Source organism: Coregonus lavaretus, assembly GCF_964263955.1.
Source record: "Coregonus lavaretus genome assembly, chromosome: 34".
Classification (NCBI taxonomy): Eukaryota; Metazoa; Chordata; class Actinopteri; order Salmoniformes; family Salmonidae; genus Coregonus; species Coregonus lavaretus.
The window spans coordinates 27,657,134-27,681,796 of NC_140021.1; the positions used below are offsets into that span (position 1 = coordinate 27,657,134).

General features: G+C 44.0%; 1 protein-coding gene across 1 annotated transcript in view; it reads left to right on the forward strand.

Annotated features, from left to right (window-relative positions):
* Positions 1-24,663, forward strand: part of fars2 (phenylalanyl-tRNA synthetase 2, mitochondrial) — a 129,636-nt gene that overhangs the window by 17,572 nt on the left and 87,401 nt on the right. Inside the window, exons 3-5 of the mRNA XM_084151754.1 lie at positions 20,039-20,710; positions 21,158-21,320; positions 21,557-21,688. Coding sequence (XP_084007880.1) covers positions 20,057-20,710; positions 21,158-21,320; positions 21,557-21,688 — 949 coding nt within the window. The 5' untranslated portion in view covers positions 20,039-20,056. The remainder of the gene's footprint in view (positions 1-20,038; positions 20,711-21,157; positions 21,321-21,556; positions 21,689-24,663) is intronic.

The window sequence follows — 24,663 nt, forward strand, 5'->3', positions numbered from 1 at the left end:
ATTTCAAATGTCATATTATGTATATACAGTGGGGGAAAAAAGTATTCAGTCAGCCACCAATTGTGCAAGTTCTCCCACTTAAAAAGATGAGAGAGGCCTGTAATTTTCATCATAGGTACACGTCAACTATGACAGACAAAATGAGGGAAAAAAAATCCAGAAAATCACATTGTAGGATTTTTAATGAATTTATTTGCAAATTATGGTGGAAAATAAGTATTTGGTCAATAACAAAAGTTTCTCAATACTTTGTTATATACCCTTTGTTGGCAATGACACAGGTCAAACGTTTTCTGTAAGTCTTCACAAGGTTTTCACACACTGTTGCTGGTATTTTGGCCCATTCCTCCATGCAGATCTCCTTTAGAGCAGTGATGTTTTGGGGCTGTCGCTGGGCAACACGGACTTTCAACTCCCTCCAAAGATTTTCTATGGGGTTGAGATCTGGAGACTGGCTAGGCCACTCCAGGACCTTGAAATGCTTCTTACGAAGCCACTCCTTCGTTGCCCGGGCGGTGTGTTTGGGATCATTATCATGCTGAAAGACCCAGCCACGTTTCATCTTCAATGCCCTTGCTGATAGGAGGTTTTCACTCAAAATCTCACGATACATGGCCCCATTCATTATTTCCTTTGCAGAAAAACAGTCCCAAAGCATGATGTTTCCACCCCCATGCTTCACAGTAGGTATGGTGTTCTTTGGATGCAACTCAGCATTCTTTGTCCTCCAAACACGACGAGTTGAGTTTTTACCAAAAAGTTCTATTTTGGTTTCATCTGACCATATGACATTCTCCCAATCCTCTTCTGGATCATCCAAATGCACTCTAGCAAACTTCAGATGGGCCTGGACATGTACTGGCTTAAGCAGGGGGACACGTCTGGCACTGCAGGATTTGAGTCCCTGGCGGCGTAGTGTGTTACTGATGGTAGGCTTTGTTACTTTGGTCCCAGCTCTCTGCAGGTCATTCACTAGGTCACCCCGTGTGGTTCTGGGATTTTTGCTCACCGTTCTTGTGATCATTTTGACCCCACGGGGTGAGATCTTGCGTGGAGCCCCAGATCGAGGGAGATTATCAGTGGTCTTGTATGTCTTCCATTTCCTAATAATTGCTCCCACAGTTGATTTCTTCAAACCAAGCTGCTTACCTATTGCAGATTCAGTCTTCCCAGCCTGGTGCAGGTCTACAATTTTGTTTCTGGTGTCCTTTGACAGCTCTTTGGTCTTGGCCATAGTGGGGTTTGGAGTGTGACTGTTTGATGTTGTGGACAGGTGTCTTTTATACTGATAACAAGTTCAAACAGGTGCCATTAATACAGGTAACGAGTGGAGGACAGAGGAGCCTCTTAAAGAAGAAGTTACAGGTCTGTGAGAGCCAGAATTCTTGCTTGTTTGTAGGTGACCAAATACTTATTTTCCACCATAATTTGCAAATAAATTCATTAAATATCCTACAATGTGATTTTCTGGAAAACAAATTCTCAATTTGTCTGTCATAGTTGACGTGTACCTATGATGAAAATTACAGGCCTCTCTCATCTTTTTAAGTGGGAGAACTTGCACAATTGGTGGCTGACTAAATACTTTTTTTCCCCCACTGTATACAGTGTTGTAATGATGCGCAAATAGTTAAAGTACAAATGGGAAAATAAATAAACATAAATATGGGTTGTATTTACAATGGTGTTTGTTCTTCACTGGTTGCCCTTTTCTTGTGGCAACAGGTCACAAATCTTGCTGCTGTGATTGCACACTGGTATTTCACCCAATAGATATGGGAGTTTATCAAAATTGGATTTGTTTTCAAATTCTTTGTGGGTCTGTGTATTCTGAGGGAAATATGTGTCTCTAATATGGTCATACATTTGGCAGGAGGTTATGAAGTGCAGCTCAGTTTCCACCTCATTTTGTGGGCAGTGTGCACATAGCCTGTCTTCTCTTGAGAGCCAGGTCTGCCTACGGCGGCCTTTCTCAATAGCAAGACTACGTTCACTGAGTCTGTACATAGTCAAAGCTTTCCTTAAGTTTGGGTCAGTCCCAGTGGTCAGGTATTCTGCCACTGTGTACTCTCTGTTTTGGGCCAAATTCTAGTTTGGTCTGTTTTTTTGTTAATTCTTTCCAATGTGTCAAGTAATTCTCTTTTTGTTTTCTCATGATTTGGTTGGGTCTAATTGTGTTGTTGTCCTGGGGCTCTCTCTCTCTCTCTCTCTCTCTCTCTCTGTTACTGTCTGTTCCTGTCTCCTCTCTGTATCAAAACGTTTCCATTTCACACAATGCCCTCTTCTTATCCGCCTCACCTTTTTCTGTTCGCTCTGTCGTCCATCTTTCAGATCTCTCTCACTTACCCTCTTCTTTACCTGTCATGTTCTCATCTATCCTTTTATTCTGGTCTTTCCATCTCCTCTTCAGTTAGCATTTTCCCTCCCTCCTTCCCTCTATTTCTCCCCTTCGTAGCACTTGATGCCTGATGAAAATATGTTTGATTACGTCAGTCTCTCTACCATCAAGGAGATGATGCGTGGTTGTAAAGCGTTCCGTACAGGAAGGTTCAGAGGCCGTGACGCGTCCAAATTGGGTCATCCTGACATCTGAACATCCTCTTAATTTATCCTTTTCATGGCTTCTGTCGCGTTGTTGACATTGCTGCTGGTATTTCTACTGCTCTTTTGAAGTCACCATTGTCATCACTGTCATCATGATTAGGGCTAAACTGAATCTGTGTTGGCAGAATCTCCCTAATCCCCCAACTCAGTGAAGGGAGTGATGAGAACATCCCCACAGACTTTGTCTGGTTTCCTGTCTGTCTGGTTGACACATGATCATTGTCAGCTTTGTCATCAGATATGTATCATCACCATTGATGTCATCACCATCATCATCATCACTGTCGTCACCACCGCCATCATCAAAACCACCTCCTTTGATCTCCATCCTAATTGTCAGGTGACTGGTAGTGGCTGCACACCTGTGAGTCTGCCCACAGTTGTTTTTCTCAGAAGAGAAAGAGATTTCGAGCACCTCTGCGATGATGTGGCAAAGTGCAGCTTGAAATTCTAAACCAAGGCATCAATTAAGGGACTGCAGCAGTGGAGTAACAGGGCTTTGAGTTCCACAGTGTTTCCCCACGCAAAACTCCTCTCCTACAGGGCCTTAATATCCCCCGAGAGTCGATGTCTGTGCCCCTGAAGAAATGTAATTGGCATAATAAATAAATCAGTTATTTTAAGCTAGAGATATCTGTTTTTTTGCATTGGATGCGTCTCAATCCACCACATCCGCCAATGTCACACTTCCTCATCTGCGGTGAAAGGTGACAGAGCTAAAGCGGTGTCAGACCATGAAACAATGCAAACATCGGTCTTCTCACAAAATCGTCTGTAACGTCCGAACTTTTACGACCCCTCTATTGAAAGATGAATCTCACGAACACAATGATATTCTCAGTTTTGCCCCCACAAGCGTCTTGGGACTTGTCTGAAGTCACTACAGCTGATCTGCCAACTTCTGTCTGTAGCGTCTGAACAGTTTGGGCTACACACTAATATGAAAAGGTGAGACTCTCGCGAACATGTTCAGGTCTGTTGTTTTGCTCTAGGATGCCCACAGGCCTCACAAGACTTGTCTGAAGGTGCCCCGGTACCAGTTAAAAAAATGAATGGAAGTATACATGGAGACTATTTAGTGCCAATAATAATAGTTTAAATAATAATAATAATAATAATAATAATAATAATAATATGTTTCCTGATCTTTCTTATATCTCTCAGATATACAGTGCATTCGGAAAGTATTCAGACCTCTTCCGTTTTTCCACATTTTGTTACGATACAGCCTCTAAAATGATGTAAAAAAAAAAATATATATATATATATCTACACACAATACACCATAATGAGAAAGCGAAAACATGTTTTTATAAATGTTTGTTAATTTAGAAAAAACTAACATTTTTTGCTATGAGACTTGAAATTGAGCTCAGGTGCATCCTGTTTCCATTGATCATCCTTGAGATGTTTCTACAACTTGATTGGAGTCCATCTGTGGTAAATTCATGATTTGGAAAGGCACACACCTGTCTATATAAGGTCCCACAGTTGACAGTGCATGTCAGAGCAAAAACCAAGCCATGATGTCGAAAGAATTGTCAGTAGAGCTCCGAGACAGGATTGTGTCACGGCACAGATCTGGGGAAGGGTACCAAAAAATGTCTGCAGCATTGAAGGTCCCCAAGAACACAGTGGCCTCGATCATTCTGAAATGGAAGAAGTTTGCAACCACCAAGAGTCTTCCTAGAGCTGGCCGCCCGGCCAAACTCTGCAATCGGGGGAGAAGGGCCTTGGTCACTCTGACAGAGCTTCAGAGTTCCTCTGTGGAGATGGGAGAACCTTCCAGAAGGACAACCATCTTTACAGCACTCCACCAATCAGGCCTTTATGGTAGAGTGGCCAGACAGAAGCCACTCCTCAGACAAAGGCACATGACAGCCCACTTGGAGTTTGCCAAAAGGCACCTAAAGGACTCTCAGACCATGAGAAACAAGATTCTCTGGTCTGATGAAACCAAGAAACCAACTCTTTGGCCTGAAAACCAAGTGTCACGTCTGGAGGAAATCTGGCAATGCCAAGAGTGGACAAAACTGTCATCAAGGCAAAGGGTGGCTACTTTGAAGAATCTCAAATATAAAATATATTTTGATTTGTTGAACACTTTTTTGGTTACTACATGATTCCATATGTGTTATTTCATAGTTTTGATGTGTTCACGATTATTCTACAATGTAAAAATAAAGAAACCCTGGAATGAGTAGGTGTGTCCAAACTTTTCACTGGGATTGTATATTATTATAATAATAATAATAATAATAATAATAATAATAATAATAATAATAATAATATTGAATTACTTTAATAGGAATGTCCCTACTAGCATTTCTATGGTGTTGCTAAATGAGTAAGTGTGCTAGTGATTTTAGAAAAGGGGACAAGTACACGGAGGGAGTGGAGGCGCCAATGTGCAGTGGGAACGAGATTGAGTTTTAGCCAGTGGGGAAAGAGTGGGTGTTGCGGCTTTGGGAGTTAATTGTGGGACTATTATCTTTGTGACCTTTACCCTTTACAACTCACACACATTGAGCTGTGGCTTGAACAGCTACCTCCTTACTTTGTTAACCTTTTGAGAGTGCTTTAGGCTCACCAAGGACTTCAGGCTCACCAACCATTTAAAAAAAACCTGTTATAGAACCTTGTTACTTTAAATATCACACTGACTGCCCACTGTATTCCATGTTAAGATGCAATACTCTGAATGTAATCATAATACATTATATGATACCAATTAATGTATAGGTAATCATAATTATAACGATGTCAAAATAATCAGAGAATAACAGATTATATAGTGTAGTGTACTGTATGTATGAAATATTACCCATTTCCATCACTTCTCCTCCAAATGGTTCTTTCAAAACAATTTGGGGAAAAAAAACAAATTGTGCATCTTGTTTGGACAGTTTTCTACCACAATTTCCATTTACGGTCTTAATTTCAAATGAATGCTTATTTTTTTTATCATTTCGAAATCAGGCCCGAAGTGTGTTGTGGCTACTGATGCTATCTTGATAACGCTAGCTGGTTAGTGTATAAAAGTGTTGTGTCTGCTGATGATAGTTGTTAACTCTAGCTGGTTAGTGTATTTAAGTGACATTTAGCTGTTGTAGCTGGTGTGGACAGGCCAAATCAATTTGGGCCTCTTCATTCAGGGCTCAGGGAGGTGATTTGCTGACAGCAAGCAATCAGCCTCTGCCACCTCCGCACAATTCCGCCTACCAACCTGACATGCACATACAACACAAGCACACTTACACTCACACGCAATGCAAGCGCACTGACATCAGTGTTTTCCACAAGCACATGGAGTAGCCAGCCAAATAGAAAAAGTTGCCAGGCTTCCCCCCCCCCCCCCCCATTTTTGCAGAACAAGCTCTATTTTAGCCAGTAACTGTCAGGAAAGAACACTGATAAAAAATCGTTTAAAAAAAATTACAGTGTAAGTTTAATCCGCTGTTGTACAATATGATATAAAACACAGGAAAAACTCAATTTGCAACTGCTGACTTCTTCTGACTTCAAGCTTCATTTTAAGAGGCATTTTCTTAGCTATCTGCAATACAGGTATGATTGAAGAATGAAGCAGGTGTTAAACATGGCCTTTCCTGCACAGAAAGCAACACGACTAATCCATGGTCAACACTTTTATTAAATCAGTAGACCTAAAGTGCATTCAGAAAATATTCACACCCCTTGACTTTTTCCACATTGCGTTATAGCCTGAATTTTGAATGGATTAAATTTAGATTTTTTGATCACTGGCCTACCTACAACACCCCATAATGTGAAAGTCTAATAATGTTATCGGAAATGTTTACAAATTAATTACAAATGAAAAGCTGAAATATATTGAGTCAATAAGTATTCAACCCCTTTTGTTATGGCAAGCCTAAATAAGTTCAGGAGTAAAAATGTGCTTAACTAGTCACATAATCAGTTGCTTGGATAGTGTTTAACATGATGTTTGAAGCACTACCTCATCTTTGTACCCCACACGCTCAATTGTCTGTAAGGTCCCTCAGTCGAGCAGTGAATTTCAAACACAGATTCAACCACAAAGACCAGGAAGGTTTTCCAATGCCTCGCAAAGAAAGGCACCTATTGGTAGATGGGTAAAAATACAAAAGCAGACATTGAATATCCCTTTAAGCATGGTGAAGTTATTAAATGCACTTTGGATGTCGTATCAATACACCCAGTCACTACAAAGAACGAAGCCTGTACACAATAAAAGTATTCCAAGACATGCATCATGTTTGCAACAAAGCTCTAAAGTAATACTGCAAAACATTTGACAAAGCAATACATTTTTTGTACTGAATACAAAGTGTTATGTTTGGGGCAAATCCAATACAACACATTACTGAGTACCATTCCCCATATTTCCAAGCATAGTTGGGGCTGCATCATGTTATGAGTATGCTTGTAATCGTTAAGGACTGGGGAGTTTTTCTGGATAAAAAATCAACAGAATGGAGCTAAGAACAGGCAAAATCTTAGAGATAAACCTGGTTCTGTCACGATCGTTACACGATGAAGAAGCGGACCAAGGCGCAGCGTGATAAGCGTACATCTTTATTACTTGTACACACAACGAACCAAAACAATAAACGATACGTGAAGTCCTAGGTTAAATACACAAACCTTCCGGAACAAGATCCCACAAAACAAAAGTGCCAACAGGCTGCCTAAGTATGGTCCCAATCAGAGACAACAAGCAACAGCTGACTCTGATTGGGAACCACCCTGGCCAACATAGAAATATGTGAACTAGAACACCCATAGACAACTAAACATAACAAGTCCACACCCTGGCTCAACATTTAAGAGTCCCCAGAGCCAGGGTGTGACAGTACCCCCCCCCCCCCCCAAAGGCGCGGACTGCGACCGCGCCAACCAAACACAACAGGGGAGGGGCCGGGTGGGCATTCCGCCTTGGAGGCGGATCCGGCTCCGGGCATGACCACCACTCTCTCGCTACCCCCCCGTAGCGCCCCTGGTCTGGTCTGGCCCCGCTGGCCGGAGCTGGACTGGACACTGGTGGAGCGGATTGCTCAGGCTCCGGTGTGGAGCAGCTGACCGGTGCCTGACCTGGCTTGGTGCGGGGAGCATGAACGGGCCGGACCGGGCTGACGACGCGCACCATTGGCTTGGTGCGGGGAGCAGGAACGGGCCGGACCGGGCTGGCGACGCGCACCACAGGCTTGGTGCGGGGAGCAGGAACGGGCCGGACCGGGCTGGCGACGCGCACCACTGGCTTGGTGCGGGGAGCAGGAACGGGCCGGACCGGGCTGGCGACGCGCACCACTGGCTTGGTGCGGGGAGCAGGAACGGGCCGGACAGGGCTGGCGACGCGCACCACTGGCTTGGTGCGGGGAGCAGGAACGGGCCGGACCGGGCTGGCGACGCGCACCACAGGCTTGGTGCGGGGAGCAGGAACGGGCCGGGCCGGGCTGGCGACACGCACCACAGGCTTGGTGCGGGGAGCAGGAACGGGCCGGGCCGGGCTGGCGACGCGCACCACAGGCTTGGTGCGGGGAGCAGGAACGGGCCGGGCCGGGCTGGCGACGCGCACCACTGGCTTGGTGCGGGGAGCAGGAACGGGCCGGACCGGGCTGGCGACGCGCACCACTGGCTTGGTGCGGGGAGCAGGAACGGGCCGGGCCGGGCTGGCGACGCGCACCACTGGCTTGGTGAGGGGAGCAGGAACGGGCCGGGCCGGGCCGGGCTGGCGACGCGCACCACAGGCTTGGTGCGGGGAGCAGGAACGGGCCGGGCTGGCGACGCGCACCACTGGCTTGGTGCGGGGAGCAGGAACGGGCCGGGCCGGGCTGGGCTGGCGACGCGCACCACTGGCTTGGTGCGGGGAGCAGGAACGGGCCGGGCCGGGCTGGCGACGCGCACCACTGGCTTGGTGCGGGGAGCAGGAACAGGCCGGACCGTACTGGGAACACACACCACTGGCCTTGTGCGGGGATCAGGAACGGGCCGGACCGGACTGGTAACACACCCCAGTACCTCTCGCCGTGCCTCTACACTCTCTTTCCCCCTCATGACCAATGGCCCCCGTAACCTGGTGGCCTCCTCTCCTAGTCCACAAACTCGCCCTGTAGCTGCCTCCAGCAGCCCCGTCGTCCATGCCGTGTGCCCCCCCAAATTTTTTTATTGGGGTTGCCTCTAGCCTGTCCGACGACGGCCCGGTTGGCGCCGCTTCTCCTCTCCTGCCTGGGCATCCTCCCTCATCGCCCTCCGGTAGCGGACGGCCTCCTCCTCCGTGATCTTCCCCCAACCGAGGAGGACATCCACTAGAGTAACCTCCTGTTCCTTACCCAGCGTTTGTTCCAGAACACGCTGCTTGGTCCTATTACGGTGGTATCTTCTGTCACGATCGTTACACGATGAAGAAGCGGACCAAGGCGCAGCGTGATAAGCGTACATCTTTATTACTTGTACACACAACGAACCAAAACAATAAACGATACGTGAAGTCCTAGGTTAAATACACAAACCTTCCGGAACAAGATCCCACAAAACAAAAGTGCCAACAGGCTGCCTAAGTATGGTTCCCAATCAGAGACAACAAGCAACAGCTGCCTCTGATTGGGAACCACCCTGGCCAACATAGAAATACGTGAACTAGAACACCCATAGACAACTAAACATAACAAGTCCACACCCTGGCTCAACATTTAAGAGTCCCCAGAGCCAGGGCGTGACAGGTTCAGTCTGCTTTCCACCAGAAACTGGGAGATAAATTCACCTTTCAGCAAGACAATAACCTAAATCTCAAGGCCAAATCAACACTGGAGTTGCTTACCCATGGGGGGGCCAGTATGAAAAATGTTTGCACTCACTAATTGTAAGTCGCTCTGGATAAGAGCATCTGCTAAATGACTAAAATGTCGATTAGATCACTTACCAAGAAGACAGTGAATGTTCTTGAGTGGCCGAGTTAGTTTTGATTTACATGTACTTGAAAATCTATGGCAAGACCTGAAAAATGGTTGTCTAGCAATGATCAACAACCAATTTGACAGACCTTGAAGAATTATTTAAAGAATAATGGGCAAATGTTGCACAATCCAGGTGTGGAAAGCTCTTAGAGACTTACCCAGAAAGACTCACAGCTGTAATCGCTGCCAAAGGTGCTTCTACAAAGTATTGACTCGGGTGTGAATACTTATGTAATTAATTAGGCTACTGACGTGTCACTCACTTTAACGTCACTGTCTGGCAAGTCCTGATGGACTTCATATCGAAAATACAAAACGAGATCTTTAGTTTACTTGTCAGGATGCGATACCATGGACATATAACTATGTTGTATGATTTATGATTGGCAAGGATATGAGATCGACTTTATTCAGTCAGTTCAACACCTTTCACACTTGCTGTTCTTCAATGAAAGCACAGTAAATAGCCTATGCACCACTACTCCACGGCTGCATATGAAACATGGCAGGGTCCAATGTTAACTTTTTTTCTCACTTGCTTGGTCGGGTCAGTTGGCCAAAAATCTACTGTCCCGAACAGAATTTCACCCAGACATGGTGTAGTTCTTAAATGCGTTGGGGTCATAGGTTGGCATGCTTTCTCTCTAAATTCAGCTTTCTCTCTACATTTGGTTATTATGATATGTATTAAAAAGCTGTGTAATATAATTTAGCAATGCAAGTCATTACACTATTCTTTACAATTGCATTGTATTAACTGCATTCATTTTTGCTTCTAAAGTGTGTCATTTTGAGAAAATATTTAAATAGGATCCTGCCCCTTTAAGACAAATGTTCCAAAAGAGCAAGACATGGCTACAGTAGGCTAGCCAAAACTAATGCTAGGTGTCTTTTTGTAGCTTTCTTTTAGCAGACTATCAACCGTAGCCAGCATATTGCAAGTATGTTCAGGATTGAAGGTTTATTTTGTAAATCACTTTCCCTAAAATAAATAAGGTCAGCGAGTAGATTGATGGGCACTTCTTTTTGCTCTGGAGAGTTTGCAATGCCGCATTCGCATGCTACTCGGAAATAGGAAACTCTGACATTTCTGACCTGCTGATTCGTTGAACACAGCTTGTGTATAACTACAGTCAGTTAGCAAGTCAGAAATGTCAGAGTTTCCTAGTTCCAATAGCATGTGAATGCGGCAGAACTCATTTCGCCTACTGCTTGAGAAGTTGTGACTCCGGGGGCGTGGTGGTGCTTGAATCAACGGCCAATCATATTGCTCAAATACAAATGGCATGACATTCACGAGTGTAGTCTTGAATGGTAGACTGCAAAAAAAACTAGGGCAAATCATGACGTCAGTGATCTTCAGGTCGGAAAGATGCACTAGTTTCCTACTTTTGATGACCATTCAAACTATTTTTCCCAGTTGGACCTCGTTTTTTCCCGAGTTCCCAGTTGCCTTGAATGCACTGAAGTCTGAAGTCTGAGATTTCTTATTTGACCGCAACAGTTGAACTGGAATGCAAAAATGCGCTGAAAAGTGACTGATGAGATCCACTGGCGTATTTACTGGCCCCGTCAGGCCATAGTTAATGCCGGACCCTAAACGTAAAAGAAAATTAATGAATGTACCAGAAAAAAAAAATAGCTAAGGCGCAGGCACAGAGCTATGGTCTCAGCACAGAGGGGGCGGGGCGGTCTCGAGGGGCCATTCTGACCAAATCATTTTTTTTTAAGGATTGCTGATATGCAGTGGTGTAAAGTACTTAAGTAAAAATACAGTGGGGAAAAAAAAGTATTTAGTCAGCCACCAATTGTGCAAGTTCTCCCACTTAAAAATAAGAGAGAGGCCTGTTATTTTCATCATAGGTACACGTCAACTATGACAGACAAATTGAGAAAATGTTTTCTCCAGAAAATCACATTGTAGGATTTTTAATGAATTTATTTGCAAATCTATGGTGGAAAATAAGTATTTGGTCACCTACAAACAAGCAAGATTTCTGGCTCTCACAGACCTGTAACTTCTTCTTTAAGAGGCTCCTCTGTCCTCCACTCGTTACCTGTATTAATGGCACCTGTTTGAACTTGTTATCAGTATAAAAGACACCTGTCCACAACCTCAAACAGTCACACTCCAAACTCCACTATGGCCAAGACCAAAGAGCTGTCAAAGGACACCAGAAACAAAATTGTAGACCTGCACCAGGATGGGAAGACTGAATCTGCAATAGGTAAGCAGCTTGGTTTGAAGAAATCAACTGTGGGAGCAATTATTAGGAAATGGAAGACATACAAGACCACTGATAATCTCCCTCGATCTGGGGCTCCACGCAAGATCTCACCCCGTGGGGTCAAAATGATCACAAGAACAGTGAGCAAAAATCCCAGAACCACACGGGGGGACCTAGTGAATGACCTGCAGAGAGCTGGGACCAAAGTAACAAAGCCTACCATCAGTAACACACTATGCCGCCAGGGACTCAAATCCTGCAGTGCAAGACGTGTCCCCCTGCTTAAGCCAGTACATATCCAGGCCCGTCTGAAGTTTGCTAGAGTGCATTTGGATGATCCAGAAGAGGATTGGGAGAATGTCATATGGTCAGATGAAACCAAAATATAACTTTTTGGTAAAAACTTAACTCGTCGTGTTTGGAGGACAAAGAATGCTGAGTTGCATCCAAAGAACACCATACCTACTGTGAAGCATGGGGGTGGAAACATCATGCTTTGGGGCTGTTTTTTCTGCAAAGGGACCAGGACGACTGATCCTTGTAAAGGAAAGAATGAATGGGGCCATGTATCGTGAGATTTTGAGTGAAAACCTCCTTCCATCAGCAAGGGCATTGAAGATGAAACGTGGCTGGGTCTTTCAGCATGACAATGATCCCAAACACACCGCCCGGGCAACGAAGGAGTGGCTTCGTAAGAAGCATTTCAAGGTCCTGGAGTGGCCTAGCCAGTCTCCAGATCTCAACCCCATTGAAAATCTTTGGAGGGAGTTGAAAGTCTTTGTTGCCCAGCGACAGCCCCAAAACGTCACTGCTCTAGAGGAGATCTGCATGGAGGAATGGTCCAAAATACCAGCAACAGTGTGTGAAAACCTTGTGAAGACTTACAGAAAACGTTTGACCTGTGTCATTGCCAACAAAGGGTATATAACAAAGTATTGAGAAACTTTTGTTATTGACCAAATACTTATTTTCCACCATAATTTGCAAGTAAAAAAATTAAAAATCTTTCTCATTTTGTCTGTCATAGTTGACGTGTACCTATGATGAAAAGTACAGGCCTCTCTCATCTTTTTAAGTGGGAGAACTTGCACAATTGGTGGCTGACTAAATACTTTTTTCCCCACTGTACTTTAAAGTACTAATTAAGTAGTTTTTGTGGGTATCTGTGCTTTACTTTACTATTTATATTTTGGACTACTTTTACTTCACTACATTTCTTAAGAAAATAGTGAAATTTTTCCTTGACACCCAAAAGTACTCGTTACATTTTGAATGCTTAGCAGGTCAGGAAAATGGTCCCATTCACGCACTTATCAACAGAACATCCCTGGTCGTCCCTACTGCCTCTGATCTGATGGACTCACTAAACACACATGCTTCGTTTGTAAATTATATCTGAATGTTGGAGTGTGCCCCTGGCTATCTGTACATTTTACAAACAAGAAAATGGTGCCGTCTAGTTTGCTTAATATAAGGAATTGGAAATGCTTTATACTTTTACTTTTACTTTTGATACTTAGCTATATTTTTGCAATAACATTTACTTTTGATACTGAAGTATATTTTAAACCAAATAATTTTTGACTTTTACTCAAGTAGAATTTTACTGGGTGAATTTTACTTTTACTTGAGTCATTTTCTATTAAGGTAACTTTATTTTTGCTCAAGCATTACAATTGGGTACTTTTTCCACCACTGCTCATATGGCCTATCATAAATGCAAATTACGCATCATAACATATTGAGCCATGCAAGCCCATGTCCAATAAAATATACATGTCCACTTTGCCAGACATGCATGTTTTGAAAGACACAAAAAAAAGAGAACCGGTTGCCAGTCGGCCGTGAATCATACTACAGTGTTGTAATGTGATGTAGTCTAATCCATTTGTTAATTCCATCATCCATGCATTCCATAGAACACAATTATAATCCCAACAGGTGAACGATATACAAATCAAGGACCCATTTTAAAACGTCATCCTTCTCTTCTTCATGTTGGCAAACCTGTCTCTGTCAATGTCTATGTCCCGCTCAATAAAAAGCAAAGTGAGGTTGGATAGTCTGGCCTCATTCACCATGCATGCACACAAATAGCTCTTGATGAGCTTCAGGCAGCTAAAACTTTGCTTGGCACTGGCACTGCTGATGGGAATTGTTTTGTAGATTCTATGGAGAATGGTCAGATTTGGATATGCTCGGTGCATGTCGTTGGCAGTGAGGAATGGTAGGACTGTGTCAGTGTTGAGATCCATGGCTAACTCTGAATACATTGTGCAGAAGGAGAGGAATGCATCCACAACTTCCTCAGGCTTGGACATTTCTTCGGAGTAGAAACGTGCAAGCTCAAGCATATTCCTTTCTGCATCATGGCGCTCAAAGTGCTTTGAGTTGTGCACAGAGAACAGTTGTGCCATTTCTCTGAAGTCGGCAAATCAATTCTCAAACTGCCCCACAAAAACATCAAGTGTGTAAGAGTATACACTGAGTATACAAAACATTAAGAACACCTGCTCTTTCCATGACAGACTGACCAGGTGAATCCAGGTGAAAGCTATGATCCCTTATTGATGTCACTTGTTAAATCCACTTAAATCCATGTAAATGAAGGGTAGAAGACTGGTTAAAGAAGGATTTTAAAGTCTTGAGACAATTGAGACATGGATTGTGTATTTTTGCCATTCAGAGGGTAAATAGGCAAGACAGAATATTTAAGAGCCTTTTAATGGGGTATGGTAGTAGGTGCCAGGCGCTCCGGATTGTGTCAAGAACTGCAACGCTGCTGGGTTTTTCACGCTCAACTTTAATGGGCCTTCTGCTTTCCGGAATTGGGTCGTCCTCCGCGTCCTCGCCATGAAACCTCTTCCTCCTCTGCAAACTCAGTTGTTTTGTTGGGCCATCTCGTTCGCAGTGTTCTCCGTCTTGTCATAGGCCTCATCTGTGCGTGTCTGTCTGATCTCAGACATGCAGGTGTCAATTAGATCCATGGCAGCGTTTACATCTATCAAATCCATTTGATTTACACAACATGCCTACCACTTTGAATATGCAAAATATTTTTTATTGTGGAACAATCAAGAATAAGACAAAAAGACAGAACTTGAGCGTGCATAATTGGATTGAGGTCTGGGCTTTGACTAGACCATTCCAAGACATGTAAATGTTTCCCCTTAAACCACTCAAGTGTTGCTTTAGCAGTATGCTTAGGGTCATTGTCCTGCTGGAAGGTGAACCTCCGTCCCAGTCTTAAATCTCTGGAAGACTGAAACAGGTTTCCCTCAAGAATTTCCCTGTATTTAGCGCTATCCATCATTCCTTCAATTCTGACCAGTTTCCAGTCCCTGCCGATGAAAAACATCCCTACAGCATGATGCTGCCACCACCATGCTTCACTGTGGGAATGGTGTTCTCGGGGTGATGAGAGGTGTTGGGTTTGCGCATGACATAGCGTTTTCCTTGATGGACAAAAAGCTCAATTTTTGTCTCATCTGACCAGAGTACCTTCTTCCATATGTTTGGGGAGTCTCCCACATGCCTTTTGGCGAACACCAAACATGTTTGCTTATTTTTTTCTTCAAGCAAAGGCTTTTTTTCTGGCCAATCTTCCGTAAAGCCCAGCTCTGTGGAGTGTACGGCTTAAAGTGGTCCTATGGACAGATACTCCAATCTCCGCTCTGGAGCTTTGCAGCTTCTTCAGGGTTATCTTTTGTCTCTTTGTTGCCTCTCTGATTAATGTCCTCCTTGCCTGGTCCGTGACTTTTGGTGAGCGGCGCTCTCTTGGCAGGTTTGTTGTGGTGCCATATTCTTAAAAAAAATTTAATAATGGATTTAATGGTGCTCTGTGGGATGTTCAAAGTTTCTGATATTTTTTTATAACCCAACCCTGATCTGTACTTCTCTACAGCTTTGTCCCTGACCTGTTTGGAGAGCTCCTTGGTCTTCATGGTGCCGCTTGCCTTGTGGTGCCCCTTGCTTAGTGGTGTTGCAGACTCTGGGGCCTTTCAGAACAGGTGTATTTTTACCGAGATCATGTGACAGATCATGTGACACTTAGATTGCACACAGGTGGACTTTATTTAACTAATTATGTAACTTCTGAAGGTAATTGGTTGCACCAGATCTTATTTAGGGCCTTCATAGCAAAGAGGGTGAATACATATGCACACACCACTTTTCCGTTATTTATATTTTAGAACATTTTGAAACTATATTTGTTTCATTCCACTTCACCTATTTGGACTATTTTGTGTATGTCCATTACATGAAAAATCCATTTAAATTACAGGTTGTAATGCAACAAAATAGGAAAACGCCAAGGGGGATTAATACTTTTGCAAGGCACTGTAGGCTATGGTACAGTACCAGCAGCAGCAAAATCCTTTAATTCATTCTTGCACTGAGAAGAGTTAGTGTATTTAAGTCTTGATCTGCGAGGTTCTGTGACGCAAAGCTATTTTAGGTCTTATTCAAATCTCTTTTGGGAGATGTGCTGTGAATCAAGTGGTGCCCCTCACCATGCATTATGCAGTGTTTGTGGACTTTCTTCTGCCTCCCAGCTCTCCTCCTCCCGCACTGTCTCCTCTCTGTCTCCCCCTTCTCTCTCCCCCTCTCTCTCTTTCTTTCACTCACTCACTCACTCACACACACACACCTTTTCCTTCTCACACATCCCTCCTTCCCCCTACACACATTGACACGCTGTCTCTCACACACACTGACTCTTCCCCTCACCCTCTCTCTCGATCTCTCTCCCTCTGACACTGCTGCATACTGACTAGATTTATAGCTGTGCTACGTGGGGGTTGGAGTCAGATGCAGGTAATGTGATGTGTGGACGAGGCGACTCATTTACCTACCATTTACCAAAAGGAAGGGGAGGCTGGCTGAGGAGATTATTTATTTCATGAGCCCCCATTGAGACTTTGTATGTGTGTGGGTGGAGTGACTGTGTGTGTGTGTGTGTTTGATGGAGGGATGGAGTGTGTGTATTTGTGTACACTTGCGTACACCTAGTGAATTATTCACATTTGTGGGCCTCACCTTGTAAAGCCTACGATTTAGGCTTGTAAAACACGAGCCTTAACTGGCAAAAAGCTTTCTGGATTAAGAACCGTAATCCACTTTGCTGCAATGCCCCTGCAATGCAACATCCTTTGTCCTTAGTCTCTCTGTGTGTGTGTGTGTGTGTGTGTGTGTGTGTGTGTGTGTGTGTCTATTTCACCAGTGTGCCAGCGAGAGGAAGGTGAAAGAACAAACACCGTTCTCAGCTCATGAAAAATAGGTGCTCTGATGCAGTCTTCTCCACTGAAGCAGACCTGCCAGTTAAATGTTTACAAAGGGAAAGGAAGAGCGACAAACAGGGTTGATTTAAATGAATTAGTTCTCATATAAATCACTGATCTTGTCTGCAGTCCATTATTATGGCTGTGCTCATACATTTAATGTGACGTGTATATATTTGATTTTAGATGAGCTCGCATTGTCGACATCTAGCCTCTTTGCCGGAGTGTTCATCAGTTAATTTGTTTGCCTCGCGTAACATCAAACACAGAGCCATTATTTAATCTAGAAAGTCAAAAAGTTAATTTGAGCACCATCCAATCCAACATGAAGACATTCTGTCCAGCGATGGTTGATCTCCCCTCGTTTTTTGGCCTTCTAAACTAAATTCTCAACCATCTAGGCATTTTCGGTTGTATAATGGTTGGGCGTAGGTTTTAAATCAGACCAACTGAAGGATTGCACCAGTTTTCAAAATGTTCTTTAGATGTTGCCCCACTATAATTTCTGAGACTGTTGTGTATTTGACAGGTAGCTGCCAAAATAAAGGAAACACCAGCATAAAGTCTCTTTAAATAGGACGTTGGGCCACCATGAGCCAGAACAACTTCAATGGGCCATGGAATAGATTCTACAAGTGTCTGGAACTCTATTGGAGGGATGTGACATTGTTCTTCCATGAGTATTCCATAATTTGGTGTTTTGTTGATGATGGTGGAAAATGCCGTCTCAGGCAACGCTACAGAATCTCACATTAGTGTTTCATTGCGTTGAGATCTGGAGACTGCCATGGCATAAGGTTTACATCGTTTTCATGCTCTTTCATTGACCACTCGTGCCCTGTGGATGGGGGCATTGTCATCCTATGGGGGCACAGCCATGGTAGAAGCCAAAATAATTGCCTGCCCAGCATCTTTATACATGACCCTATAGCATGATGGGATGTTAATTGTTTAATTAACTCAGTAACAACACCTGTATGGAAGTACCTGCTTTCAATATACTTTGTATCCTTCATTTACTCAAGAGTTTACATTATTTTGGCAGTTACCTGTACAGTCGTGGTCAAATGTTTTGAGAATGACACAACTATTAATTTTCACCAAGTCTGCTGCCTCAGTTTTTATGATGGCAATTTGCATATACTCCAGAATGTTATGAAGAGTGATCAGATGAATTGCAATTCATTGGAAAGTCCCTCTTTGCCATGAAAATGAACTTCATCCCCAAAAAACATTTCCACTGCATTTCAGCCCTGCCACAAAAGGACCAGCTGCCATCATGTCAGTGATTCTCTCGTTAACACAGGTGACAGTGTTGACGAGGACAAGGCTGGAGATCACTCTGTCATGCTGATTGAGTTAGAATAACAGACTGAAAGCTTTAAAAGGAGGGTGGTGCATGAAATCATTGTTCTTCCTCTGTTAACCATGGTTACCTGCAAGGAAACACGTGTCGTCATCATTGCTTTGCACAAAAAGGCCTTCACAGGCAAGAATATTGCTGCTAGTAAGATTGCACCTAAATCAACCATTTATCAGATCATCAAGAACTTCAAGGAGAGAGGTTCAATTGTTGTGAAGAAGGCTTCAGGGCGCCCAAGAAAGTCCAGCAAGTGCCAGGACTGTCTCCTAAAGTTGATTTCAGCTGCAGGATCGGGGCACCACCAGTGCAGAGCTTGCTCAGGAATGGCAGCAGGCAGGTGTGAGTGCATCTGCATGCACAGTGAGGCGAAGACTTTTGGAGGATGGCCTGGTGTCAAGAAGGGCAGCAAGGAAGCCACTTCTCTCCAGGAAAAACATCAGGGACAGACTGATATTCTGCTGAGGACTGGGGTAAAGTAATTTTCTCTGATGAATCCCCTTTCCGATTGTTTGGGGCATCCGGAAAAAAGCTTGTCCGGAGAAGACAAGGTGAGCGCTACCATCAGTCCTGTGTCATGCCAACAGTAAAGCATCCTGAGACCATTCATGTGTGGTGTTGCTTCTCAGCCAAGGGAGTGGGCTCACTCACAATTTTGCCTAAGAACACAGCCATGTGACGAACAATGCCTTTTCCAGCATGATGGAGCACCTTGCCATAAGGCAAAAGTGATAACCAAGTGGCTCGGGGAACAAAACATCGACATTTTGGGTCCATGGCCAGGAAACTCCCCAGACCTTAATCCCATTGAGAACTTGTGGTCAATCCTCAAGAGGCGGGTGGACAAACAAAAACCCACAAATTCTGACAAACTCCAAGCATTGATTGTGCAAGAATGGGCTGCCATCAGTCAGGATGTGGCCCAGAAGTTAATTGACAGCATGCCAGGGCGGATTGCAGAGGTCTTGAAAAAGAAGGGTCAACACTGCAAATATTGACTCTTTGCATAAACTTAATGTAATTGTCAATAAAAGCCTTTGACACTTATGGAATGCTTGTAATTATACTTCAGTATGCCATAGTAACATCTGACAAAAATATCTCATAACACTGAAGCAGCAAATACTTGTGTCATTCTCAAAACGTTTGACCACGACTGTATGTCAAACAAAAACAATGATTGCAAAGTTAAACAAACCATGTAACTCTATGCACAAGGACTACTTTTAATTTCCTCAGAAAATTGTACAAAAACACATTTACTTGAAGAACAGTGCAGATGCAAAGTTTGGTAACAGAATGACGGCACAAACAGCACAAATTGTCATTATGTTACCAAACTTTGCATCTGCGCTCTTCTTCAAGTAAATGTGTTTTTGTAAAATGTTCTGTGGAAATTGTTGAAAGTAGTAATTGTGCATGGAGTTGTGTGGTTTATTTAACTTTGCAATCATTTAGTTTGACAAACATTTTAAAGTCCCCGAGTCCCTGTTTCACTCTGTTATCGTGGAATTGTCCTATAGCTAAATCTTGGCCATGACTGACAGGCAACCAAAAAATTACGTTTGAAAGACCGCCAGAACTGACAAATGTCCCTGTCTTCTACAGATCCATGGAGCAGGTACCATGAGGCTGCACAGCAGGATCCTGCCCCTCTTCCTCCCCATCCTCAAGCCCCTAGCACGTCATAGGCCGCTCTGCTGCCTCCCAGCCAATGGCAGGCCAACCACAGCCTACATACTCATCCCCTCCTCCTCCCCCCGTCACCTGACCACCGACGTCCCCTCCTCCCAGCCCCTGGTTGGCCAAGACACAACGGTTGAAGTTCTGGGCCACTCCTACCCTCGTGATGACTTCACCAACGTGACCGCCAAGATCCTGGCCAAGGTGGGCTGCAACCTGCACAACCAAGCCCACCATCCTCTCTGGCTCATCAAAGAGCGAATCAAAGCCCACTTCTACCGCGCCTACATCATGCGCTCTGGCAACCCACTCTTCTCGGTCCACGACAACCTCAGTCCGGTGGTGACCACGGAGCAGAACTTTGACAGCCTGCTCATCCCACCCGACCACCCCAGCCGGAAGCGAGGGGACAACTACTACCTCAACCGTGGCACCATGCTGCGCGCACACACCTCCGCCCACCAGAGGGAGCTGGTGCGCTCGGGGCTGGACGCCTTCCTGCTGGCGGGCGACGTGTACCGAAGGGACGAGATCGACGCCAGCCACTACCCCGTGTTCCATCAGATGGAGGGTGTGCGCCTCTTCTCCAACCATGAGGTCAGTAGAGCAGAGCAACTGCTTGGTTTGGGGTTTGGCACGGTAGTGTGAAAATGGTTGTGGAGTTAAAGTACTGATACATTCAAACTAGACACAACACTGCCATGAGAAGCTCCAGTTGTATTGATTAGCTTCTCCTCCTAACCACAAGGTCTTCTGGGTAGTGTCACAACAAGGTCTAAGAATAGGACTCACAATGTAGGATGAATACAGTAGGCCATTGTTACACAGCGTGAAGAGCTACAGTTTTATCCATTTAAATATGCTGTGCTGAGTGCTGTAAATACTTTGATAAGTACTCTTAGATACACATACGTTAACTCATTCTACATTAAGTCCAATCATCTCACACACTAATGGCAATGTTAACAGCATTAGCAGAAGTGTTGTTTTGAAGAGTTGTCTCTGAAGTGTGTGTTTTTGTGTGTTTTTTTTTTTACCCCCAAGTTGTTTGCCAAGGTGTCGAGTGGAGAGGACCTGTCTCTCTTTGAGAGCGGGGGGCACCGGACCCCTCAGAAGCAGGAGACACACACTCTGGAGGCGGTGAAGCTTGTGGAGTTTGATCTGAAACAGACCCTTGACCATATGGTCAGACACCTGTTTGGAGAAGGTAAACAACATTCCAAGTTCAAGTTTGTATTATAGGGACATCCTACCTTCCCATGGGTCTTGAGAAGGAGAGAGGAAATGCAATACAAATTCTCCCTTAGTCCTTTAAGGCCAGTGGTCTCTAGAAGGAAAGGGAGGTTTTTTGATACTTTTGGGATCGGTCCCTCGCCCTTTGTCTCAACCCGTCCTTTCCTCTCCTCCATCTACCTTCATCTTCTCCTCTTTTTTCTGTGCCAGAGCTGGAGATCCGCTGGGTGGAGTGTTACTTCCCCTTCACCCATCCCTCCTTCGAGATGGAGGTGCGTTTCCAGGACGACTGGCTGGAGGTGTTGGGCTGTGGAGTGATGGAGCAGGAGCTGGTGCACTCTGGTAAGCACAGCTGTTGAGACACACACACATGCAAACACTCACACACAAACGCATGAACACAGACACACACTCATTCACTCTTCCAAACACACATGCAGTTACTATATGCATGAACACAAACATGCTTTCACAAGAAATTGCACTTTCATAGACATACATTCTTGGGCAAACTCATACTGTTGGTCTTGCATACACTTACTCTGTCTCACACATACAAATATGTAAAAATAAAAATAAAAATACCCTCACTTGCGCACACACACATACACTCCCTGCCATATGTATTTGGGAAGTGATGCTAACATTTTCAATTTGGCTCTATACTCCAGAATTTTGGATTTGACATCAAATGTTTCATATGAGACGACAGTACAGAATTTCTCCTTTAATTTGAGGGGATTTTCATACACATCTGTTGACCGTTTAGAAAATAGTATTTTGGACAAATTCACTTATAGGGTATTAAAGTACAAAAAAGTATATATACGCTACCTAGCTTTTGCAACTTTTTCAATCATCATTATTCATGATTAATTCATTATTTGTCTTAATCAATGCATTATCAGGATTAATTTAGAAGTGTTCACAAACATCTTATCTACACACTTAGAAAGAAAATTAATCCAGTCATCATTCACCATTCAGTTCCTATTGGGCAAAACATAACACAAAACACAACCAAAACAAATTACAAATGCATCCAACAAGTTTTTAGTCACAAGCTTGATGTTGTCATTGTGTGCTAGGAATATGGGACCAAATACTAAACCTTTGACTACTTTGAAACCCTATAAGTAAAATTTGTCCATATACTTATGACATCTTCAAATGAGGGGACTAGATATATATAGTGCTTTAATTTATGAACGGTAAAACAAATATGTATGAAAATGCCCTCAAATAAAAGGTGATTCTGTACTGTCACCTCATATGAAACATTTGATCTCAAATAAAAAAGAGAGTATAGAGCCAAATGTAAAATTTTAGCTTCGCTGTCTTAACTACATACGGACACCCACATAGGCAAACACAAACAAAAAAACAGACTGTACTCCACAGAATTGTATACTTAAGAGATAGCTCTCGCTGTATTGCCCTTGAACAAAGATGTGTGCTGACGCGTCTCAATAAACATCCCACTTATCTAGAAATCAATAATACATTAAATGGACGCCAAAACAACATGTCTCCCGTTTAGCTCCAGTGTTTGCTCTCTCCCCCCACCGAGGGCCCTTTGCTGTTGTGGCTAAGATCGTTGGGGTCAAACCTTTCTCCTCCGTCCTTGGTCCTCCTGCAGTGCAGTCACACTTCCTGCCTCCACCAGCAGGTGGCAGTGTTGTGCAACAGGGGGCAGAGCCAGAGGTGAGCCTGGGAGTGGTGGGAGTGTCCCATTTGGGGAGTGTGCGGCAAGAAGACACTCTCTTGTGCCCCAGGGAAGGGGAGCTGGTTCAGCGGCCCAGACAAAGGCTTGTTCCAGGGGAGAGGACCTGGAATGACCCCCTCACGCTGCAGCAGTAGCTCCCGTGTCTAGCGAGCCAGCCAGCCAGCCATCCACCCCCTGTTACTAAAGCCATTCGAGAAGAGGGAATAATGCAGAATCACTGAATCAGTACTCTTACTGTTTTCCTTCAGTGAAATATACAGAAGGCATCAACAGACTGTTCTGGTTGGCACGATAGTGTGAAAGCCACCCTGCTGTACTGCACATGCAAACAAGGCTTTGTTGAGGGCAAAACTCTGATTTGGGAAAAAATTTGGAAGAAGCATCTGTTCCTGGGAATGTTTTGAGATCTCCTGGTTCCGGCTCTGCAGTGCAGTGGAAAAACCCTCTCAGCTCCTAGCTTTTCACCTCCAGACATATTGATTAAACAGCCATGTCCAATCGGCTCAGGCTCTACCTGCCTGTGACACTGTCCCACAAGTACCTGATTCACATTATAGGGCCAAACTGAGCCAAGCTGTATGAGTTGGCCTGGTTACGCCTCCACCATAGTTGCTGGAACCATGCAGCCCTATAGTGTAAAACAGGCAAAGATGTTTTGGAAGTACTGTTTAGATATCTATAGCCTCGGAAGCCCAGGCTTCTCAGATACCATTCCAAAGCCTAGGGAAGTTCTCAAAAAGATGATAAAGTGGTGGAGTACGGTAGAGTCTAGATGGAAACGAGTGACACGCGTTGACACTTATCAAACCAGAGACTTTGTGTGTTTCTAAAACCAATTCTGACTTGCCGCAAGCATGCATAAGATACACTTGCTACTAAAACTTTGTCCGACTCAAGAGCTTCACTGCCTGTTTACATCTGGTAACAAATGTACTACCGGATCATAATCAGTGCTTCACCACTCCATTATCCAATCAAACCCACACAAAGTGTTTTGGATTGTATTAGCAATGTAATTTGGTGTTTTTGACAACTATTGTTGTCAAACATGACTGACTTTATGTGAAATATAGTTATGGTTTCTTCTCATATAAACTTTTTTTCTTTAATTCATTAAATGTAACACAAGGCATTATATTGTTAATAATATTTGAAACCTAGTAGCGTTGTTCATCAGGGCAAAATGTTTTGAAGAGCGTTGCAACGTAAAACGAAAACCAGCATTTCTTTTTGGATGAGTTCAGATAGTACGTCCTACGGTTGGGCGGTATCCAGATTTTCATATCATCCTTCTCTCATCCCGGGATTTACGGTATTACCGGTTTAGTACACAAGGGGGCGCCAAAAGACTAAAAGCCCATTGGGTGTCTATTACCAGAATGATAACAATTTGCAGAAGTAATAGCGAATTTCCATGGAGGCTACTAGCTAAATATGCTAACAAGCTTAAACTAAAATAAACGAATTGCAAAGACAGGCAATCCAGCTCATAAAGTTATACATACAGTATATAGCTAGGAGCTACCGAATGTCATTTTTGGTGAGTTTGGGCATTTACAAGCGAATGTGAACGAGAGACATTGAGCAAGGT